Source organism: Montipora foliosa, chromosome 2 (assembly GCF_036669935.1).
Source record: "Montipora foliosa isolate CH-2021 chromosome 2, ASM3666993v2, whole genome shotgun sequence".
NCBI lineage: Eukaryota > Metazoa > Cnidaria > Anthozoa > Scleractinia > Acroporidae > Montipora > Montipora foliosa.
Window position 1 is genome coordinate 29069004 of NC_090870.1, and position 20000 is coordinate 29089003.

At 38.0% G+C, this 20000-nt stretch overlaps 1 protein-coding gene across 2 annotated transcripts in view; it reads right to left on the reverse strand.

The window, feature by feature from the left end:
- The window catches only part of LOC137992798 (lon protease homolog, mitochondrial-like), a 60366-nt gene that overhangs the window by 6093 nt on the left and 34273 nt on the right, over positions 1–20000 (reverse strand). The window contains exons 1-15 of one of the 2 annotated variants that reach the window (XM_068838318.1): positions 19880–19897; positions 18588–18707; positions 16938–17112; positions 13571–13703; positions 13022–13164; positions 11070–11290; positions 10532–10670; positions 9940–10009; positions 8504–8556; positions 8189–8244; positions 5482–5569; positions 4840–4962; positions 4347–4463; positions 2314–2454; positions 80–245 (exon numbers count right to left, since the gene is read on the reverse strand). In XM_068838318.1, coding sequence (XP_068694419.1) covers positions 80–245; positions 2314–2454; positions 4347–4463; positions 4840–4962; positions 5482–5569; positions 8189–8244; positions 8504–8556; positions 9940–10009; positions 10532–10670; positions 11070–11290; positions 13022–13164; positions 13571–13703; positions 16938–17112; positions 18588–18628 — 1666 coding nt within the window. In that variant the 5' untranslated portion in view covers positions 18629–18707; positions 19880–19897. Of the gene's footprint in view, positions 1–79; positions 246–2313; positions 2455–4346; positions 4464–4839; positions 4963–5481; positions 5570–8188; positions 8245–8503; positions 8557–9939; positions 10010–10531; positions 10671–11069; positions 11291–13021; positions 13165–13570; positions 13704–16937; positions 17113–18587; positions 18708–19879; positions 19898–20000 lie in introns of those variants that run through there. The other variant, XM_068838317.1, reaches the window with a different exon arrangement.

A 20000-nucleotide genomic window follows, 5' to 3' on the forward strand; every position in this document is an offset into this window, starting at 1 on the left:
AGTATCATCAGTTTAGTTGGGGTCAACATTGATTTGAGGGGGAACGGGAGGGGCAAAGATACAAGACAAAGTTGCGTACCGAGTGAAGTCCAAGCCAGTCCCATGACCACCCCTGCTGGAGTTTCATCGTAAATGCGGTCGCTGTTAAACAGTGGCTTGCCTACGTATTCATGAAGATTTTCAGTCGTAACTTCCACCGCTCCATCGGCACCTTGAACAATCTTCAGAGCTGCCTTACGGAATATCTGCGGGAAGGGAAAGCGATTGACATTATTCACTAAGATGTGCTATAGATAGTTTTCAAACAATCTCTTGAGCCCGAGGCGACAATGGTGTAATGTACAAAGACGGTGGACCAACAAAAGAAGCTAAAGCGAGATCTTTTGTTTCCTTTCACCAACATGGCGGCTATTGACGAAACATGTAAACTTCCTATAACGAGGGTACCTTTTCCTTAAATACAGTCTTTGAAAAGACTACTTGCGCCTTTGATATTGCTGTGAACATCAACCCAACCAAGCCCAAAGAACTAAGTCCTCCGTAAACATACGACAGAGCGTTATCGAGCCACTAACGCACACAGGAATTGAACTTTTCACACGCCAGGAGATTAGTTTATCCTAGATTTTAAACAAATCGCCTCTAGCAGTGAAAAGATGCTTAACAATATAAATGTGGTAGCGCAAAGACAAACTATACTGAACAGCTCACTTCCGGTTGCCGTCCGTGGCTCAAAAGCGTCGCGTACTTTAGGGTGCGTTCGATTGACCGTATTCCGGAATAGGAATCCATGGAATATAAGTTAGAAATCCTTCGTTTTTACGGGGATTCACATTAAAAATTTCAAATATCTGCTAAAGTGCTATTTTAAACATATTTTTGTTATCCTTGTTGCTTCGAAACGCGCCAAACATACCGTTTTAATCATCACTCCACGTATTCTTATTCCGGAATAGGGTCAATCGAACGCGCCCTTAGTTTCCTTTTGCGGAACGTCTGAAACGACGACGGCGACGACAACAACGTCACAAAACTGTGATATCATTGGTTAAAAGAACATAAATAATCGTCTTGCACGTGCAGCACGGGTTTTCGCAAATATTTTTCCGTTCCTCTGCATAACGACAACATGAACATGCAACAGAGAATCTTTCATTCTCTATTTTCACTCTAAAACCGCTCGTTAAAATTTATTTTTAGGATACTTCGCTAACCCCAGCGGGACGGGAAATCTCGGGTATCAGATACAAAACATTCAGTTCAAAGAGTAACAACGTTTCGGCGCTTTGACACGCATGTGGAGCATTTGAGTCTAAGAAGCGATTTCAAAACGGTAAGCCTTTCCATGATTGTGTTAAGTACCTATGTTAAAACAGTTGTAAAATTTGACAAATTTCAACTGCTAGCATCGTTTGGTCAGTGGATATCGGCGGTAGCATGAAGTACAAGACAGAGGTTCGTGTCTCTTACTATTCTTTCACGAGAACACATGAGCCCAACAAATTGACCTGCTCCCAACTGTGTGACGTCATAGCTCAGTTGGTAGAGCATCGCACCGGCATCGCAGAGGTCATGGGTTCGAATGTCGTTGAAGCCACCTGAATATTTTAGGTTTCTATATATTTATAGAAGAGACAATTGTTTAAATTGTCCAGGTAAGTGCGAGGAGCACTTCTCCATTTCGTTTACAACCCGCATCAGAAGCTCATGGCCTTTCAAGCGTTTAACTCTGTCTCAGCGCTGGGTTTTTTTTTTAAGTTTAAAAATTCCTTATTTGGATGTAACGTAGCTCGTTCATTTTCCCGCGCGTTAAGCTTCGATCTCATTTTTGTCCATATTTGGGCTTACAATTGGTGTCCTAAAATCATCAGCTTTGTTCCGAGGAAAAGAGTTGCAAGTTACACGCTTCAAGGTCATCTGCTTCTTCCCGCACTTTAAATATACATTTATTTCATTCAAAAGAATATTGCTCCATGAGCCCCTCTTATGAGGTACAAAGTTATTGACCGAATGCAAAAATGGTCGCCAACAAATTATTCTTTTGTCTTTGTGTTAATTAGCCTAACTAGCCTCGTTCACATGCGTAAAATTGAAAGAATTTGGGCTGTAAAACGAGGCTAGTTAGGCTAATTAACACAAAGACAAAAGAATAATTTGTTGGCGGCCATTTTTACATTCGGTCAATTGGCTTGCAACTTAACTACAAAACAATAACCTATACACCGGCTTACAAAAGTTCCTCTCCCATGCAAGATTTCCCTCTTCTTCTTTCATTTTACTTACTCAGTGGAATAATCCTCTCTAAACGCTCACCTTTTCAATATGTTTCTGTAAATTTCTGACACCACTTTCTCTGCAGTATGATTTAATAAGTAGTGATAGTGTAGGATCGTGTATTGAAACTTGTTCTTCTGATATACCAGCAATCTTTCTTGCTTGTGGAATAAGGTAAGTCTGATAAAAATAAGAGTGACACATGAACAGATTACTGGGGTCTTACATGCTGCTGCATGCTGCTGCTTTTCATAAAAGCGTGAAAAACGTCTTACTGTAACTTTTAGTCTGAAGTAAAAAGATCTAAGCTTGTTGACCAAAATGACGCTTGCAAAAGCACTGATCTGTAGTACTGCTCTGTTTCGTTTTGAAAGCTGGACTTTGAGGAAAACCCAGGAAAAGATAATTGAGGTTTTCGAAGCGTGGCCGTGGAGACGTGAACAAGGAGTGAGTTGGAAAGAGGGGCGAACAAACGATTGGGTCAGCAGAGAAGTAGATGTAACCTCCAAGCAAGGAATGTGCTAGAGGAAGTGAAAAAGAGAAAGCTCAGAAACTATGACCACTGGAAGTGGCAGCTTAGCCGGTTAAGACAATGTTAGACAGAGAGGTATGAGCAAAAGGAAGGAAAAGAAGAAGGAGGAGTGAGTGGATGTATAACATTAGCGAGCTTTAGATTCAAGGACGAGAACTTCTCATAGCACAACAGTGAGCGCGCGCAAACCGCCTCATTTTGGCGGGAAAAACGTGATACCATCTTCACTTTAGTACGAGGTTTGTTTCAAAACAAGTCAACAACAAAGTAGCAGTTTTGGCATTTCTCGATCAGCAAAAAGGCTCAGTTACCAGCAATAAGAATAACTGAGCAAAATATACTGCCAACAAAGAGTAAGATCAATCGTACGGGGTTTTAAGTTTTCTAAGTGTTTCCACTAAAAACGGGCAGTCAAATCTCGTACTCGTTCTCGTCCTCGTCCTAGAATCTAAAGGTCCCTATTGTAAAGTGGAGGGAGGATTTAAATTAACCAAGGAAGGAGACCATCGAAAGGGAATGTCACCGGCCCTCATAGGGATAAGACAAACTAAAATGATCTCTCTTCAGTTGACAAATTACTGGATATCAATAGCTACATGTACCAGGCAAGGAATCAGATACAATGAAACATCCTTGATTTTCTGCGAAACGCAAGCAAATCTTATCCAGACGTTTGCGGAAAACACAAGACTAAAACTCTCCCTTAACTATACCGTAAAATTCCGAAAATACGCGCCTCCGTGTGTAAGCCTCTCCAAATGTACGCCCCCCAAAGCGGCAACGCAAAAAACCCTCCGTTAAATCGCCCCTCCAAATATAAGCCCCCCGGGAGCTTGCACTTGGAAAATTGCCCTCAAAGACAAATTGGAAAGTAAAACAAAGCAAAAACGGTAAATTTAATTCCAACTATAAGGCTAGCCCAATCGATTTGGAAACGCAAATTTCCCTCCGCAGATACGACCTTCCTTCCTTGGAAAATTGCCCTCAAATACAAAGTAAAAACGGTAAATTTAATTCCAACTATAAGGCTAGCCCAATCGATTTGGAAACGCAAATTTCCCTCCGCAGATAAGCCCTTCCAAAAATAAGCCCCTCGAAAGGGGCCTTTGAAAAATATAAGCCCCGGGGCTTATTTTCGGAATTTTACGATATATTTGGTCTGAGGATCTTGATATCAGCAGGCAAGTCAGAAATTTAAAGAAAACGACAAAACTGTTGAAATTACAAGACATGTTTCGACAGAAACTTCTGTCATCTTCAGTTGATTAATGTACAAAGCGTTAAGTTGAATTTATAAGTACGGAAAAAGTGCTAATTATTCCAGTAACAACGGAATGTACATAAAACGTGACAATGTGAGAATTAAAAGGATAGTTTTAGATTTATGTGATGCAGTTGTTGATTAAGAGAAGGTTGTTCTCTCTGAATTTGACGTTGAATGCCTTCAATTGCTTGCAAATCGCTACCTTTATGAAATTAAATTAGACTAGAAGAAAGAAGTAACGTGCTGTATTGTGATATAGGGAATAAAGGCACACACCTGTGCAATTGATTTCTTCTCGTCCTCTACATATCCCGACACATTTATGATCTCCATTCTGTCTTTCAATGGTCCAGGAATTGTGTCTGTGATATTTGCTGTGCATATAAACAAAACCTGAGGGAAAAAAAGCAACTTTAAGTCATTCCTCAGCAACAGAGGCAGCACGATGATGTCTAGATCGTAAAACAAACATTGACGACGGAATGGGCTACCTTCCTATCTTTCACGCCCGATGGATGTATAAATTCCACGTTATGACGTTAGCGAGAGTCTCTTTTTGCGCACTGTCAGAAGCAACGAGAAACCGGTTGTATTTTGTTGAAAGAATAGAGTTTGAGCACATCATTTAAAAAAGAAAGAAAAAATGGAAGAAATTTGGTGAATTCTTTCAAAGGTGTCATTACTAATAAAATGACAAAAGGGAGAGATATTCTCCTCGCATTTGGAAACACCAGCCGGAACTCATCATGTCTAAACTATTTATTGTTACCTTGGACAGATCCACTGGTACATCTAGATAATGGTCCAGGAAGCCAGAATTCTGCTCCGGATCAAGAAGTTCGAGGAGGGCTGAGGCGGGGTCTCCCTGAACACCACGACCTATCTTGTCAACCTGAAAAAAAAAACAAAAAACAAAAAAAACCAGAGGTAATGTTAAGTCACAAGCAGGCGAAAGCCAACTGAAACAGCCGCTTACGTTAGAGAGGAAATTGAGAGCAGTCTCACAATTGCTTTTGTTAACTGACTTGTCTAAAAACAACACGTGCAATATTACCCATCATTAATTGTGACTGCAATGAATCCGCGTCATACTTTACAATAATCGCAGAAAAACTAGGCCGAAGGAAAATTTCAACTTCGAAGCGCTTAACACTGGCCACAAGAGTAAAACTTAACTTAATTACAGCTTAATCGGAAATTATACTTACATTAAGCGTCACTATTAAAGAGAAAATTGGCTAACACTTCTCGAACATGAGGTCGGGATAAGTGCTCATCACTACAAATGTATACGTTTTACTTGGCGCGCCTAAAACATTGCTTTTGTTGAATACAATTTCAGCGTAAAACTTTTCTATCGTGATCCTGAAATTTTAATATGTACATTTCATATTTGAAAGCTTATACTTACCTCGTCGATAAGAATAAGAGGGTTTTCCGTTCTGGTCTTCTTAAGACATTGGATAATTTTACCAGGCATGGCACCAACGTACGTTCGCCTGCGAAAAACATCGTGTTACCGAATATGACAATCCACAAATATTAATTAGCGAATAGAATGTTGGCATATTACAAAAACGCTTAAGCACGATTTGTCTGTCAGAAGCACTGCATTTAAGGGAAGGCGGACCCAATCAAATTTTTAGGATGTTCCCCGCCACCAAAGGAACTTGGGAGAAGCGTTGCGTGATAACCCCAACAGAATTTCTTTCTCAATAACATACATGACGAAGCGGCGCATTTTTTCTCGGCACTTGCAGAAAACTACAAAAGATAAGTTTTTCTTATCTTGTTGTTATTGTTATTGTTTCTTCATTGTAGTTTGTTGTATAGTAGGCCTACACCAATCTATGAATGCCAAATTTTAACCAGTTAATCAAATAAAGTACTATGTATGTACAGTACACAGCTCTGGAAGATGAAGTACAACTCGAGGTGGAAGATCAAGTAGACAGCTTGGACATACCGTAGGACCATAAGACATACCATACATGTTGGGTGATAAGAGACCACTTGACAACGTGGTTGAAACGATTAAGCAATAATCTTGAGTCAACCGCCGACCGCTACCATGCAGGAGACCTCAGGTTCGAACTTTGTCGGACTAACACACAGCCCAGGGACAGGGTCTTTTCATAACTGAGGATTCTGTGATTTCATCTTCAAATCTCTTCGGACAAGCAATATAAATTGTGGACTTCGGTGCTTATGAAACCTAAGGGATGTTAAAAAAAACCGACACACCGTTCCCATCGTTTCTCTTTACTCATTCATATCGTTTGAAAATCGCTTTTGCTCAATCATTCCAACCTCGTTGCTTTAATGTGACTCGAACCAGTTTCATAACTTTCAAGAAGCTCCATTATTTGGAAGGTTTGGCTCTACAACACTGTATCACCAAACAGCTATGTTTTCTACCGAGTGAAACAACAAAAATTATTATGGCTCACCGAAGTGCACTCAATGTTGTGACATGAAAGGTCACCACAGTAACAGGAAAATCATCTAAAACCGCCAACGAAATCGGTGACCCCTATTTTTTAATGATGTAAAGTGATTACCAGGTCAAGCTGAAACTCTTGGAAATTTTCTTCTAGAGCAGATTCAGAGCTAACTTTACAATTGGAAAATTGTGTACCAAAACATTGTTGTTACTTGAAGCTGTGTTGAAGAGTCAATCCTTCTAATAAGACAGTCTCTTGAGATTGTTCAAACCGATTTCAGCCAATTTAAATTGCACAAAAACGTACTCTGGTTGACATTTGTTAGACAGAGATGGTTACACTCAGGCTTGTCAAAAATTCTTCTAATATAACTGATTAGTTGGGTGGTGACCTCAACGCAGAAATTAGTGCTACTATGACCAAACTATTCTTCTTTTTCTTTGGATTTCAAAAATTTGTTAACTAAACACAAAATCACTCAAGGGCTGGCGCAGTGGTGAGGGCACTCGCCTCCCACCAATGTGGCCCGGGTTCGCTTCCCAGAGTTAGCGTCATATGTGGGTTGAGTTTGTTGGTTCTCTTCTCTGCACCGAGAGGTTTTTCTCCAGGTACTCCGGTTTTCCCCTCTCCTCAAAAACAAACATTTGACTTGATTTCCATTGATTTGTTGATTTCGGTTTATAGAGTTCCCAATTAGTAGTGCTCCAGCGCTAGAAGACTTGACACTTTATTTGATAAATATATGTTATTTGCCAGCTGGGAGGTCCGTATAGCGACCGACCCTTATATGGTAAAAAACTTACTCATTTTTTCCCCTTTCTCTCCCTTCCTTTCTGAAATCACTTTTTTAGTTCGTTACTCAAACAGCGCTCGAGAGCGTTAGATAATGACATAAAGCACTGTGTTTCCTTGCAGTCTTTCAAGCAAGCTATAAAAGGGCAACTTACAGAGCAGGCCTTTTTATAATGTTATCATGAATTATTTTATTCAATTATTTATAACTTAAATAGTTTAGTATTTAACGTATTCAAGTCTTTCGAGGATGATCCTATTAAAGTTCTATTCTACTCAATGTAGTATTAAAGCGACTTACAAACTGAACGTTTCAAAGAGAAATATATTTTATTTGAATTCTATTTCCAAACCTCTTGTCTAAGAAAAAGTAACTTCTGTATGTAAACGGCTGAATTAATCTGTAACACAGGAGTTTCTGGTTTTCAGACTTTTAAACTTGTGTTTTGCATATATAATAAGCTGCAATTAACTGTTGAAATTTTAAGGATTTAAGTGTTTGTGCAAAATTTTCGTAGTTTTTGCGAAAAGGAGATGTATGTTTATATTCCATCTAGACATGAATTAGAAGGAAGGTGAGCGAAATCAACGGTATTTTTTATTTCCGTTGACCCATTTGAATCATGAGCTGACGTTTACACGCTGAAATAGCTAGTGAGTAAATGATGTCACTTTTCCCTAGATCCAACCCTTTGAGGTTGGAGCGTGAGTAATGGCAGACCGTGAAGTGCAAAACCTACACTCAAAGTAAGCAGCCTCTGTATAAAAATCAATGCTCGAAATTTTTCCAGTCACGTTTTAAGCAAACACATTTTCAGAATCTGAAGAAAAAAAGGAAGTGGATTTTTGATCATAGTAGCACTTTAATTTGTGTACACTAACCTGTGACCTTTGATCTCTGCTACGTCTGTCATACCACCAACACTGAACCTGAAATACTGAAAAAGTTGCGTATAAATATATATAAATCTTACGGCTAGGAGTATAATTTATTATTACATGTATCTTAACGTTTTAAATTGACTTTATTGTAAATCAAATTATAACAATTTTGTTAAGGGCCACCACGGAAATCCGAGCAGTCCAGGAAAGAGATCAGAGAAAATCCAGTTACTTCCGTTATTTTTTTTTTAATCTGTTGTTCCTCTTTCCTAAGAATCTTATTGGATATCAAGATTAGATACTTGATTGTTTTACCTGTCTGTTGAGAGCTCTTGCAATCGATCTCGCAATACTTGTTTTTCCCACACCTGGAAACATGACCATCAGTTTAAATTCAGAACAATAATTATGGCTCAACCAACATCACTACAAAAAGTAATTGGGAATAACGACAGACATTGAACCAACAGAAACTGGTAGATCGCCAGATTTGTGATACAAGCAAGATGCTGGTGGTTTTTTCCATGAGCATGCATTGGATGTGAGATGGATTTAACTCTGGGAACAAAGCAACCTACAGGGGCACCAAACAATAAACTTCAGCGAAAATGTGTGTTTAGGAGAGTCAAGCTGTTCTAAGAATCTTCGGCTCTACTTTGCCGCACAGCTATAGATTTCTTTACTAAAACATCACCTAAAAGATTCGCAAAAAGGAAAAAGTGGTCCCTTACGTTTTCGGAAGGGATATTTTTGCAATTTTTGGCACTTAAAAAAGTCACCTAGCAGTTTCGGATGAGCAAATGGTTTGCTGGGAAGTTCTTTGAAGGAAACGTTCAGCCTGCAATTTCTGAAATGAAGATTTCATTCCCTAAAATTGTCGGAAACTTCAATTTCCAGCCAAGATATCCGAACAAATTCTTCTAGGTGATAAAACCTCTCTTTAGACTGTCTTAAGAAATTACAAGGGGCCAAGAAATGTCTCTTAAAGGCTTTTGGCTTAGTTTTTCCTTGGGTGCCCTTAAACCTATTCTAATAATAAATTAATTAATAAATATAGATTCTTCACGAGTCTGTAGGATGCGTGTGCTATTGCATATTTGGCGCCAAAGGTGCTTAAGTTGTGTTTCCTGGTTAAAAAGGAAATAAATACGGGATTTAATTAGTTACAGGGCTAAAAATGTTTTGAAAAAAGTTATTTTTTTTTTTTATAAAAAACCAAACGTCTTGGACACTAAGGTCACCCTTCAGGGTAAAAAAAGGATACACACCAATGGCAACAGTTTTGCTACCTTGATTCATTCAGATGTCACATAAAACGTAACCATCGGATCATCCAACAATTAACAGTTATTCCACGGGCGCGCGAAATTTCGCTTTCCGGAGAAAAAAAACTTTTAGCTTAGCAACGCTTAGCGCCATCATTTACCATATAAGGTCAATCTAAGGTATATGATCTGATAACCGAGATTGAGAGAACCAATCACATCACGAGAAATGCATAACCGAGGTTGAAAATTTAATAATAATTGTTAATTATCATTCTTATCAGAGCGGATTCACTTTAAGTAAGAGCTAATGTTTGAAACATCAGCTTTCAAATTTCTTTAGGGTGGTAAATTTACCATATTATCACCCAGTTAATAAACCAATTTTTGTGTTTTACTTTCCCACCAACGCAGCATCACAGATTCTTTAGAAACTAAACCCCTTCATCCATTTAACATTTGAAAAGAAATACAGTGATTACTAACCTGGTGGACCTGTAAAGCAAAGAATTTTACCCTGCACAGATTCATTTAACTGACTCACAGCAATGAACTCCTACAAGAAATAGAATCATACAGTTTGCAAATTGAACACTTTTCTTATCACAACCTCGTCATACCCACGTTTTAACCAAGGTCCTGTATAACCTCAAATTCATTTTAAACCACGACATCTTGATCCTGTTTTCCTCAATTTTTGAAAAAGATTGCTCTGACAACAACGCATGCATACCCATTTGTTATACACTGGTTACTGCTTATTATAGACCTTATTCATAAATGGTGGTCAATTTCTACATTTCTTTTGTCCAATTACAAATTAGCCTACCAAGTCTCCATACCACACGGTAAATCGAAAAGAATTCTTGTGCTAAAATGAAGCTTGGTAGGCTATAATTTGCACATTAGCGAAAGAATAATAAAACAGGGCCATTTATGAATAAGGTCTAGTTTAAGCTGTGACTTGCTGAACTAACAAAATTACACAACCAAAATTATAGTCACAAATCCGTTCTATTATGCCACACACACAGTACACTCTATGTGTAATGCATAATAAAGCTGTTATAAACCCTACCAATATCCTGTCTTTAATATCCTGTAGTCCATAGTGATCTTCATCTAGAACTTCCCGTGCTTGATTGATTTTGAAATTCTCTTCGCTATGAATACCCCAGGGAATGCTAGTCAACCAATCCAGGTAATTCCGTGTCACACTAAAGATCAAAGTGACGACAAAAAATATCAAACTTGATGAAGAAGCCAATGTTACGAAATAACCGCCTATTCCTGCACTATTGCTTCCATAGGACTATTGGGTGAGAACAAAATGAAGCCAAATGGTGTTATGGGTGAATAGCATATGACTGTCTCAAATAAATCTTTCATTTGTAACAAAAATGAAACAAACACTAGGTTGTAATAGAGATGGAACTTGAATAATAATAACCATCATTGTCACTTTCTTTTTATTTGGCTCATAATGATATTTCTATCACATATATTCAAAATTTGCATAAAAGACTTTCTTTGAGTCAGAATACAAATTTAGGGCATACTAAACCATTGTAGGCAAAGAGCTAAGAGAGCAAAGAGCTAAGAGTTTCATTACTCACTTAAATTCGGAAGAATGCGTATCCAGGAAGGCTAACTTGCTAAGTTCTTCTTCAATAACTTCCTCAGCATGACTGGGTACATTCAGATCCTTTATTCTGTCACGGAACTTCTCTCCAACAGCATCCTTGTCTTCCTTCTCCAATCCAAGCTCCCTTTTGATAATCTTCAGTTGCTCCTGGAGAAGGAATTTCTTCTGTTGTTTGTTTACTTTTTCCTCAACCTGGAAGCAGAGTCAATAATATTAATAATTTTAAAGTGATTACTTGTACATTTAGCACAATGACCTACTGTAAAATCCAGTGTTTAAGTTTGTTATTTGTACTTTGAATTCCCTAAAACACAGATGAAAATATCATGTAAAATTCATATATACATTTAGAAATATTCCTTTGTTTTGTTTTATTCACTACTCTCTTCAAAGACTATCATAACCTTTTTGATTCATTGAGAAGACTACTACTAGTGAACTTGAAAATAATGATTATGTCATTGTAAGTCCAGACATACCGGTACACCCAACAAAATTGAAAATGTGATGAAATTTCAATGTCAACTCAGTTATCTTGACAGACATGGTGATTTTGGTAAATTTGGCAAACTTGATAAATTACTATCTGTCTTAGGTTGACATTTGGTTATACAGCTGTAGATACATGTAGTGCACAAGTCATGCTTAAATCCAAATTGTCAGACTTAGGAGTCTCTGGTGTATTCCACGAGTGGATTGCAAGCTACCTTCATGAAAGATCCCAATATGTCAATGTCAACGGTGCAAGATCAAAGCTACGACAAATCGCTCTCAGTGTTTCCCAAGGTTCTCTACTGGGACCCAGACTCTTTGCAATATATGTCAACGACCTACCAAATTCGTCCAAAATCGGATGTATCCATATGTTTGCAGATGACACTACTATCTACTACATTGGGAAAGAGGTCGAAAAAACTATTGATGCGTTAAACTACATTTTAAACGACTTCAGAGTATGGAGCTGTAAGAATCATCCGACTGTTCACACTGGAAAGACTGAGGCTATGCTGATTTCCAGCCATGCTTTTGTTGGTCCATTAAGACCTCTTATGTTCGGACATTCTTACTTCACCACTAAATCCACTTGCTTAGGGGTTGAAATCGACTATAAACTGAACTGGAAACCCCAAGTTAAAGCACTGCATATTAAGTTTGGAGGAAAGCTAAAATTCCTGAAAAAGTTTAAAGCCCTTCCCTCAAGTGTCTTGGAAGAAATACATTTCAAAGGGATTGTACCAAGCATCACTTACTGCATCGCTATTTGGGGATCTTGCTCACCATCTGCATTTTATACTTTGGAACGTTTGCACCTGAAAGCAGCCAAACTAGTCCACAAACTCCCTACCGAAACTCCTGACACTGACGTTCTTGACCTTGTAAAATGGAAACCACTAGTCTATATTTACAAGCGTAGGCTCGCTTCTATAATGTACCAGGTCTATCATAATAGTTTACCTGATCAATTCACAGCCCTATTCAAAACACGCAACACTAATACTAATTATAATTTAAGGCATATTAATCACTTCTCGCATGTACCGTACAATAGCAACATTGGGAGAAATAGTGTAAGGTATAGAGGGCCCATTGTTTGGAATTTATTTCCTGAAGCCATCAAGGACGCTTCTTCCTATCAACTTTTTAAACAAAAACTTAGACAGGCCTCAAAGATACTGGACCAGCCTGTCTGATAACATCAAAACAATCAGATTTTTTATATTTTAGAAGTTTTTATTATTTTCGTTTAAGGTTTTGTAAATATAGATTTTAATTAAGTTGTTGGCAGGTCCACACCAGCCTTCAGGTTGCCGCAAACTGACCTGCCTTAAAAAATAGTATATTTATGTTGTACGAGGCCAGGTGATGCGACAAGGATAAAAAGCACATGTGCTGAATAAAAGCTGAAACCTCGTACACACTCACCTCCTTACCAAGTTGGTGTTGCAGCTGACACACGGCAAGCTCTTTCTTCAGCAGCTCGAGAGTAAGTCGCAATCTCACAGGAACCTTGGTCTCTTCAAATACTTCCTGAAGCTGAGCTGTCTCAGCACTGGTCAGGGCTGCGCCTGCATTGTGCAAATGGACAAAAATTAATAAAATGGCAATATACCACACGAGCCTGCAGAAACACTTGTGGTTAGATGTAGCATTAAAGAGCTTTTTTGCAAGGAGTTGTCATTAATTTTGACAGCATCTCCTATCCATCAGCACGTTACTACTGTATTTTGCCTTACTTGCTTTAAATGATCAACAATCACATGCCCCCTTCTGTATACTTGTTTTGCTTAATTAGAAATTATTTTGTTGTTGTTGTTTCACTACAGAGTGATTTAAGAGATTTAATTTGCTACAGTACAGGTGTTCTTGATTCTTTTTGACGGTAATTTCCTCCACCAACAATTCCTTAAGATGGAGCATGTAGACACTTCATGTAAGCACTATCTTTTTGAAATACTGATACAATCCACATACCAAAATCAGCCAGATGAACAGGGTTATCTGCAACTTTTTTACCACCTTCAATGAGCTGAGCCAGAAACTCTTTGTACAAGGGGTTCAACGAGATTATATCTCTGATAGTTTTGATGACTTCAGCAGCAAGAGCCTGTTTAAAAGACACAACAAACAAGTCAGTTGCTGTATCACTATTAAAATTATACTAATTAACAAACCAAGGCTTGGACTTAAGACAGAGGGCACCGTTACACTTGTCAGGGCTTAATTCTATTTTGTCATCATCCAGTGTTGGGATCCCATGAGATTGCACGATCCTATCCCAGAAATCAATGCGAATCTTTTCCTGCTCCTTGGCAGACATCTTTACAATAGCTCTGCAAAATTTTGCTGGATTTCTTTGAAAATTACAGTCCGCATGACTGAAGTCGTGTATTTCTTTAAATGTCTCTTTGACTCGACGAGTACCAGTAAACAGTTGCTCACTTTGTGGTCACAATATGCTGAAATCAGCCGTGGCCTCAACCGAGATGTCAAAACGTGACGGGAACAATCACTTGAACATCTCCACCGGAGATGTTAATTCTGTCCGGCACTCACAGAGTTCGAATCAGGACAGCGAGAAAACCGCAACAACTATGCAGCTCACAAAAGCCATTAACCAAAATGCTATTTGGAGATGACTTGCCAAAGTCAGTAAAGGAGATTTCTGAAACCAATAAAGTCAGTGCCCAGGTTTCATCAAAGCATCCAGCATAACACCTCAGACATTCAAGAAGGCCGAACTTTCCCCAAAGCCAGCACAATCAGAATCATAAGCCTTTTTTATGGAAGTCTCAGGGTCCAGCGACGAGATTACTCCTACACCACAAAAGGAAGAGGAAACCAGAACAACCACAGTAGCACTTACTAAGTCCCAAAACCACCTAGATTGCCAGGTGAGTCTTGATGATGATACCAATAATGACCACACAATTACTGTACCATTTGTCGCTGGTCAACTGAAACAATTTGTCTGTATGGCAAACCATAACTTCTGATCATTTCATACTTAGTGCTGTAAAGGGGGTTAAAATTAATTGAGTTTGCTACCTATCCGAAGAAGAACATTATTCCCCAAGAATACAATTTCAATGCAACTGACGTTATTATTATTGACAACCAATTGGAGAAGTTTTTAGACACAGGAGTTATTGAGAAACACAATCAAGAAAACATAATTAGGCTCATATCGACTGATACTTAATTGGAAATGATCTGAATGAGTTTGTGAAACATCACCATTTTAAAATGGAAAATCTTGAAAGTGCTATTATTTGTATGAGCCCCAACTGTTACATGTACATGGCTAGTATTGATTTATAAGATGCTTATTACTCTGTGTCTATAGACCTAAATCACAGGAAATACCTCTGATTCAAATGGAAGAACCCAGTTGTTTCAGTGCACTTGTCTTCCAAATGGATTATGTAGAGCTCCAAGAATATTCACAAAACTTTTGAAACCAGCATGTTCTGTTTTAAGGAGCAAAGGTTTTGAAAACGTGGTATATTATCTCAAAGGGAACACCTTTTCTGATTGTGAAACAAATATATCTACCACCGTCAGGTTATTTACAGACTCGGGTCTGACACTAAACATGGCAAATTCAGTCCTTATACCAAGTCAGGTCATCACTTTTCTAGGCTTTGTATTGAATTCAGTTCAAATGACGGTATCACTAACACCTTCCAAAGCCTTGAAATTAAAATCCAAAGTGATCGTCCTGCTTGACAACCAGTCCCCCACTACATGGTATACGGACCGCCTCTGAAGTGATTGGCCTTATGGATGCAAGTTTTCCTGAGATACCGGTAATGCGGTTTTGAATCTTTCATGAAATTTTCAGATAAAGCAAGATCTGACCTTCAGTGGTGGATTGAGAATTAAATACAACCACATCAACCACTGTCACATTTCACGTATACATGTCACCTATAAAGCAGCCAGCAAAGATACTATATCTCGGTGGATTACCCCTTTGACACCCAAACCTGCCTAAACCGGCCAGACAGTATTTTACTCTGTCTAAGGCCAGACGATTTTACTCATCAATGAGGAACCCCTGGGAGTCAGTGGGTTAAAACCACCTTTAGTTAGAACTTGCTGCAATTGATTTAAGTCGCTTTAAACCTCATAGTATGAGGTCTGCGTCAGCCAGTACAGCTGCAGTAGCTAAGGTTCCTGTTGACATTATTCTTCACACTGCAGGTTGGTCAGGACTTTGCACTTTAAATTTGCAAAGTATTATAAGAAACCAATTCAACAACATAGAGAGTTGGCAAAAGTTCTGTTGGACAGTACACAGCCAGTGTAACCTATTTGTCACTCTCTGTCAGTGAGATTTGAGCCATTGAAGAAATAAATGTTGTGTCACCTGACATATTGGATATTTGTTATCTTTGCGCTCACAAATACAGGCTTTAAACATCTCATGGGATCCCTACACTGAATGATGACCAAATAGAATTGAAAATTAAACGACACTTACCTGTAAGCTGACGTTTGATGGTAATTTTATTGAGTCATCAGGAAGTGTAAGGGATCACATGCCCACCATTATACTACAACCCACCCGATTTTACATGTAAACTTCAGTCTTTGTTTGCCTTTAAAAGTTGATTTCTGGGATAGGATTGTGCAATCTCATGAAATCCCTTACACTTCCTGATGACTCAATAAAATTACCATCAAACTTCAACTTACAAGTAAGTTTCATATAATTTTCAATCAAAAGGTACTAAAGCTAAAATTCTGGATAAATAGATCATGCAATTTTTCATTTGATTCCGTCTCTTGATCTCGTTTTCAAGTAAACAAGGTACACAAAGACCTTCTGTTAAAGGTTAAACCAACTTGAATGTCTTGCAAAATGACTAGAGAGTCAAATGTCAAAAGGCTAGTACATAATTGACTGTGATGATAAAATAATTCAGTAGCTCTACCACTAATCAGTAGGAGAGAGCTACATGTACCGTACATGATTTATGATGTTTAAAATAGCTTCCAGTAAAATAGCTCCTAAATTCCATTACTGCTATTACAGGTACAGTATGTTTCAAGAATTGTGACGTTGTTTTCAAAACGTCAAACACTGGACACTTCTCTTCTTCAACAATAAACCTTTAATTCATTTGCTTGTCACTCTTAGGAAAAATCATTGTCCATTTTGTTATTTTTGCATGGAGCAGTTAAAATGTTTTCCTCCTACATGAATTTTACTATTTACTTTTCAGTACACGTGTTTAATATTTAATATGAAAACACATTATTCTATACTTATCATTCAGTTCTGATAACTCATAAGTAGAGAAAAATAAAATAATAAATGAGTTTGTACATGTACCTTGACTTCTTCTGTTAATTTAAATGGTTCATGTAGCACATTTTCCACTTTCACCATCAAGATTGGTTTTTCCTTCTGAGGCACAGGTGTCTCCAGAGGTAGATCTGGTGTGGCCACAGAATCTAAGTTCTCCTCAGTATGGAAAGAATACTCAAGAGTATCTGTGATTCTAATTCTGAAATAATACAACACCACAGGAAAAAGGACTATTAATCCCTGGTAGGTGGGGGGCAGGGGGACTTTGGATATGAAAGGGGTGGCCTGGGGATGCTCATTGGAAATTTTGAATTATACCCCTAAAAGAGACCAATCTGGGAATGGCCCAGGCTTCTTTTAACCCTAAAGGAGACCTTATTTAAAACACATTAAATAATATTTTTATATTTCTCTGCATGCAACCCTAAAACGAGACATTCATGGCTACGTAGTCAGAACTCCCTCAGTGAGACCAAAACCTGAAATTTACATCCCTAAGGGATACGCCCCTTTTCCCCTCGCCCCAGGATTAATTCATTTTCAATATATGGTATCCCCTATGGTATCCAAATGCTTGGTTTACACAGCATCATAATTCAAGCATTATTTTGATCAATTTTAATCACTGGTATCTTGTAGAGCGTGTACATGTGTTGTTGCCTTCCCTTTCAATTTTGTTGATTTAAATACAGTAATTACTGGTCAACAGTAATAATCAATTCCGTACTGCATCATGCTTTCATTTTATCAACTCATCAATAATTTGTACTGTAATGACAGATGAAAATTCACCACACATTAATTTTTGTTAGAGTCCGTTCACTTACATGTAGATTACAAGTGCATGTAATATGTGACACATGCCTTGAAGTGTAGCAAGCTTGTGATGATTCTTTACACATATGATGATTATCATAATGACAAAAATTAATTGTAATAACAATGACAGTGGCAATAACAGCGAAAATCATAATGTCAGTGATGATATACTACATGCTGTAAGAAAGCAGATAAAACTCATTAAGACCCATATACATGTACCGGTATCAGGATATTTTTGAAAACTCTGCCGAGACTTTTCCCTCCATTTTTACCTCCCGTCCACATGAAGATGGCATTTTCAGTCACTGGAAGCAAAGGTTTTTGAAAAGCTTTCCAGACTATTGATCTTTTCAAACGGAGGTTTATGGTATTCGTGTAGACAGGTGAAAATGGAGGTTTTTGAATACAATGACATCAGAGGCTCATGATACCACAGAGAATGCAGTCATGCACATTCTCTATAGGTGGAGGCCATCGCTTTTGAACAGTTTTTTTTTTGTGTGGATGCAGATTTTCATATATGAAGAAAAAAACTCTGTTTGCCAGAATATCCAGATTTGTGTGGGTAGGGCCTAATTTTGACAGGATTATCAAAACAAAGGTGGCTGTTCAAAGTGAAAATTTTAGCTCTAAAACAGACTGAAGAACTCTAGCTTTCTCCAGATTCCTGATTTACACTATTCATTCAATTTCTTTGCCTTTGAGTTTGAAACATCTTACAGGACACTGTCGCTCATATTGTTATAATTATTAATAAGTAGACATACATTTTGTTGATTTTCGTTAATCTCCGAACAAAAGGATATACCGTGAAAATATCATAAAGCTTCCTAAAAATGACAACAGACAAACCTTCTGTGGCCCAGAACTACCATCCTAATTTTATCGCCCATGTCATATAACTCAGTTATCTGAACAAACGCTCCAATCTGGTAGATATCATCCAGACTTGTAATTGTCTCAGCTTCATTACTACAAAAAATGACAGTCATGTCAATTCCTTTTGATACAGATAGCATCAACACCATGTAAACCTTTTCACTGTGTAACTAAAGTTATGCTGGTCATGTAAAATACCCAATACCCAATCGGAGTTGGATCGTCTACATCGTAGATTACGGTAAACACCCGCATATAAGAACAAGTGGATTAAGAACATCAGGCTGAAATTTGGTCAATAAAGCACCATATAAATAAGAACAAATTCAGGCTGATAAATAAAGTATGTTCTTAATATACAGGGAAAGGGTATTAGGATAAGGAAACAATTCAGTACAGTAACTTACATCAAAGTACTCTGGTGTTCAGGACGATTACAAACTATAAAATCTATTACAAAACAGCATTATATATTAATTAAACCTCCAGTCATATATAGTTTGAAGTATTTCTGAAACCAATTTTAAGAACATTTTAAGAACACTTTTAGGCTGATTTCTCACTAAATGTGTTCTTATATGCGGGTGTTTACTGTATACGAGTTTGGTCAGTTGACCCGTCTAATACTGGTCATGCGACCAGCAGTTAGTTCGCACAAAAGAGAAAGCAATCAGCCAGCCGGTGTAAAATCAAAAGCCGTTTAATGCTAACCCAAGATTAAAAATTAACCAAGGAGTTTATTTCTTTACTCCCAAATGTTGTTCAAAGCTGATATGCGGCAAAATCTTACATTAGAGAAAGTCAATCTTGAAAAACAAAAATAAGCATGAGAAACGTCACTAAAAAGTTGAAAAATATGGAACCAAATTTTCCGCTAATCCTGGTTAAAAGTTAATCGGTTTTTGAACAACCGGACCCCGGGGTAAAATGCAGCAGACCGGTAAATATAATTCGCTATACGAGAATTTTCTGCAGGGAGCGTATGTTTATTTCTACAATACTCGTCACAAATCGTTGAAACAGACACCGTTTCCACAAAAATCCTGAGATTTCTACTTCACACATTTTTCCCGCATGAAATGTGCCTTCTCCTTCCCCAATGTTGAGCCACGCGTGTTTTGAAGCACTGAGACCACTGTGATACCCAAATCAACATTGGGGAAGGGGAAACAGACACAAGCGTTTCAAGATTTTTGACGAGCGTTGTAGCTGTTGCCAAGGATTACATTTTATTACATCCCGTAAAAAGCGATTACAATGCTTGCCTTATGCCACTTGAATTGTCTTAAACCGACCAAAATTATGAAACTGGATGGAAACCCGGAGCTCGTGAACGTATTTTATTTAGTGAAGGAAAATTTGGTGCGACTCAGTCACGCAAAATGA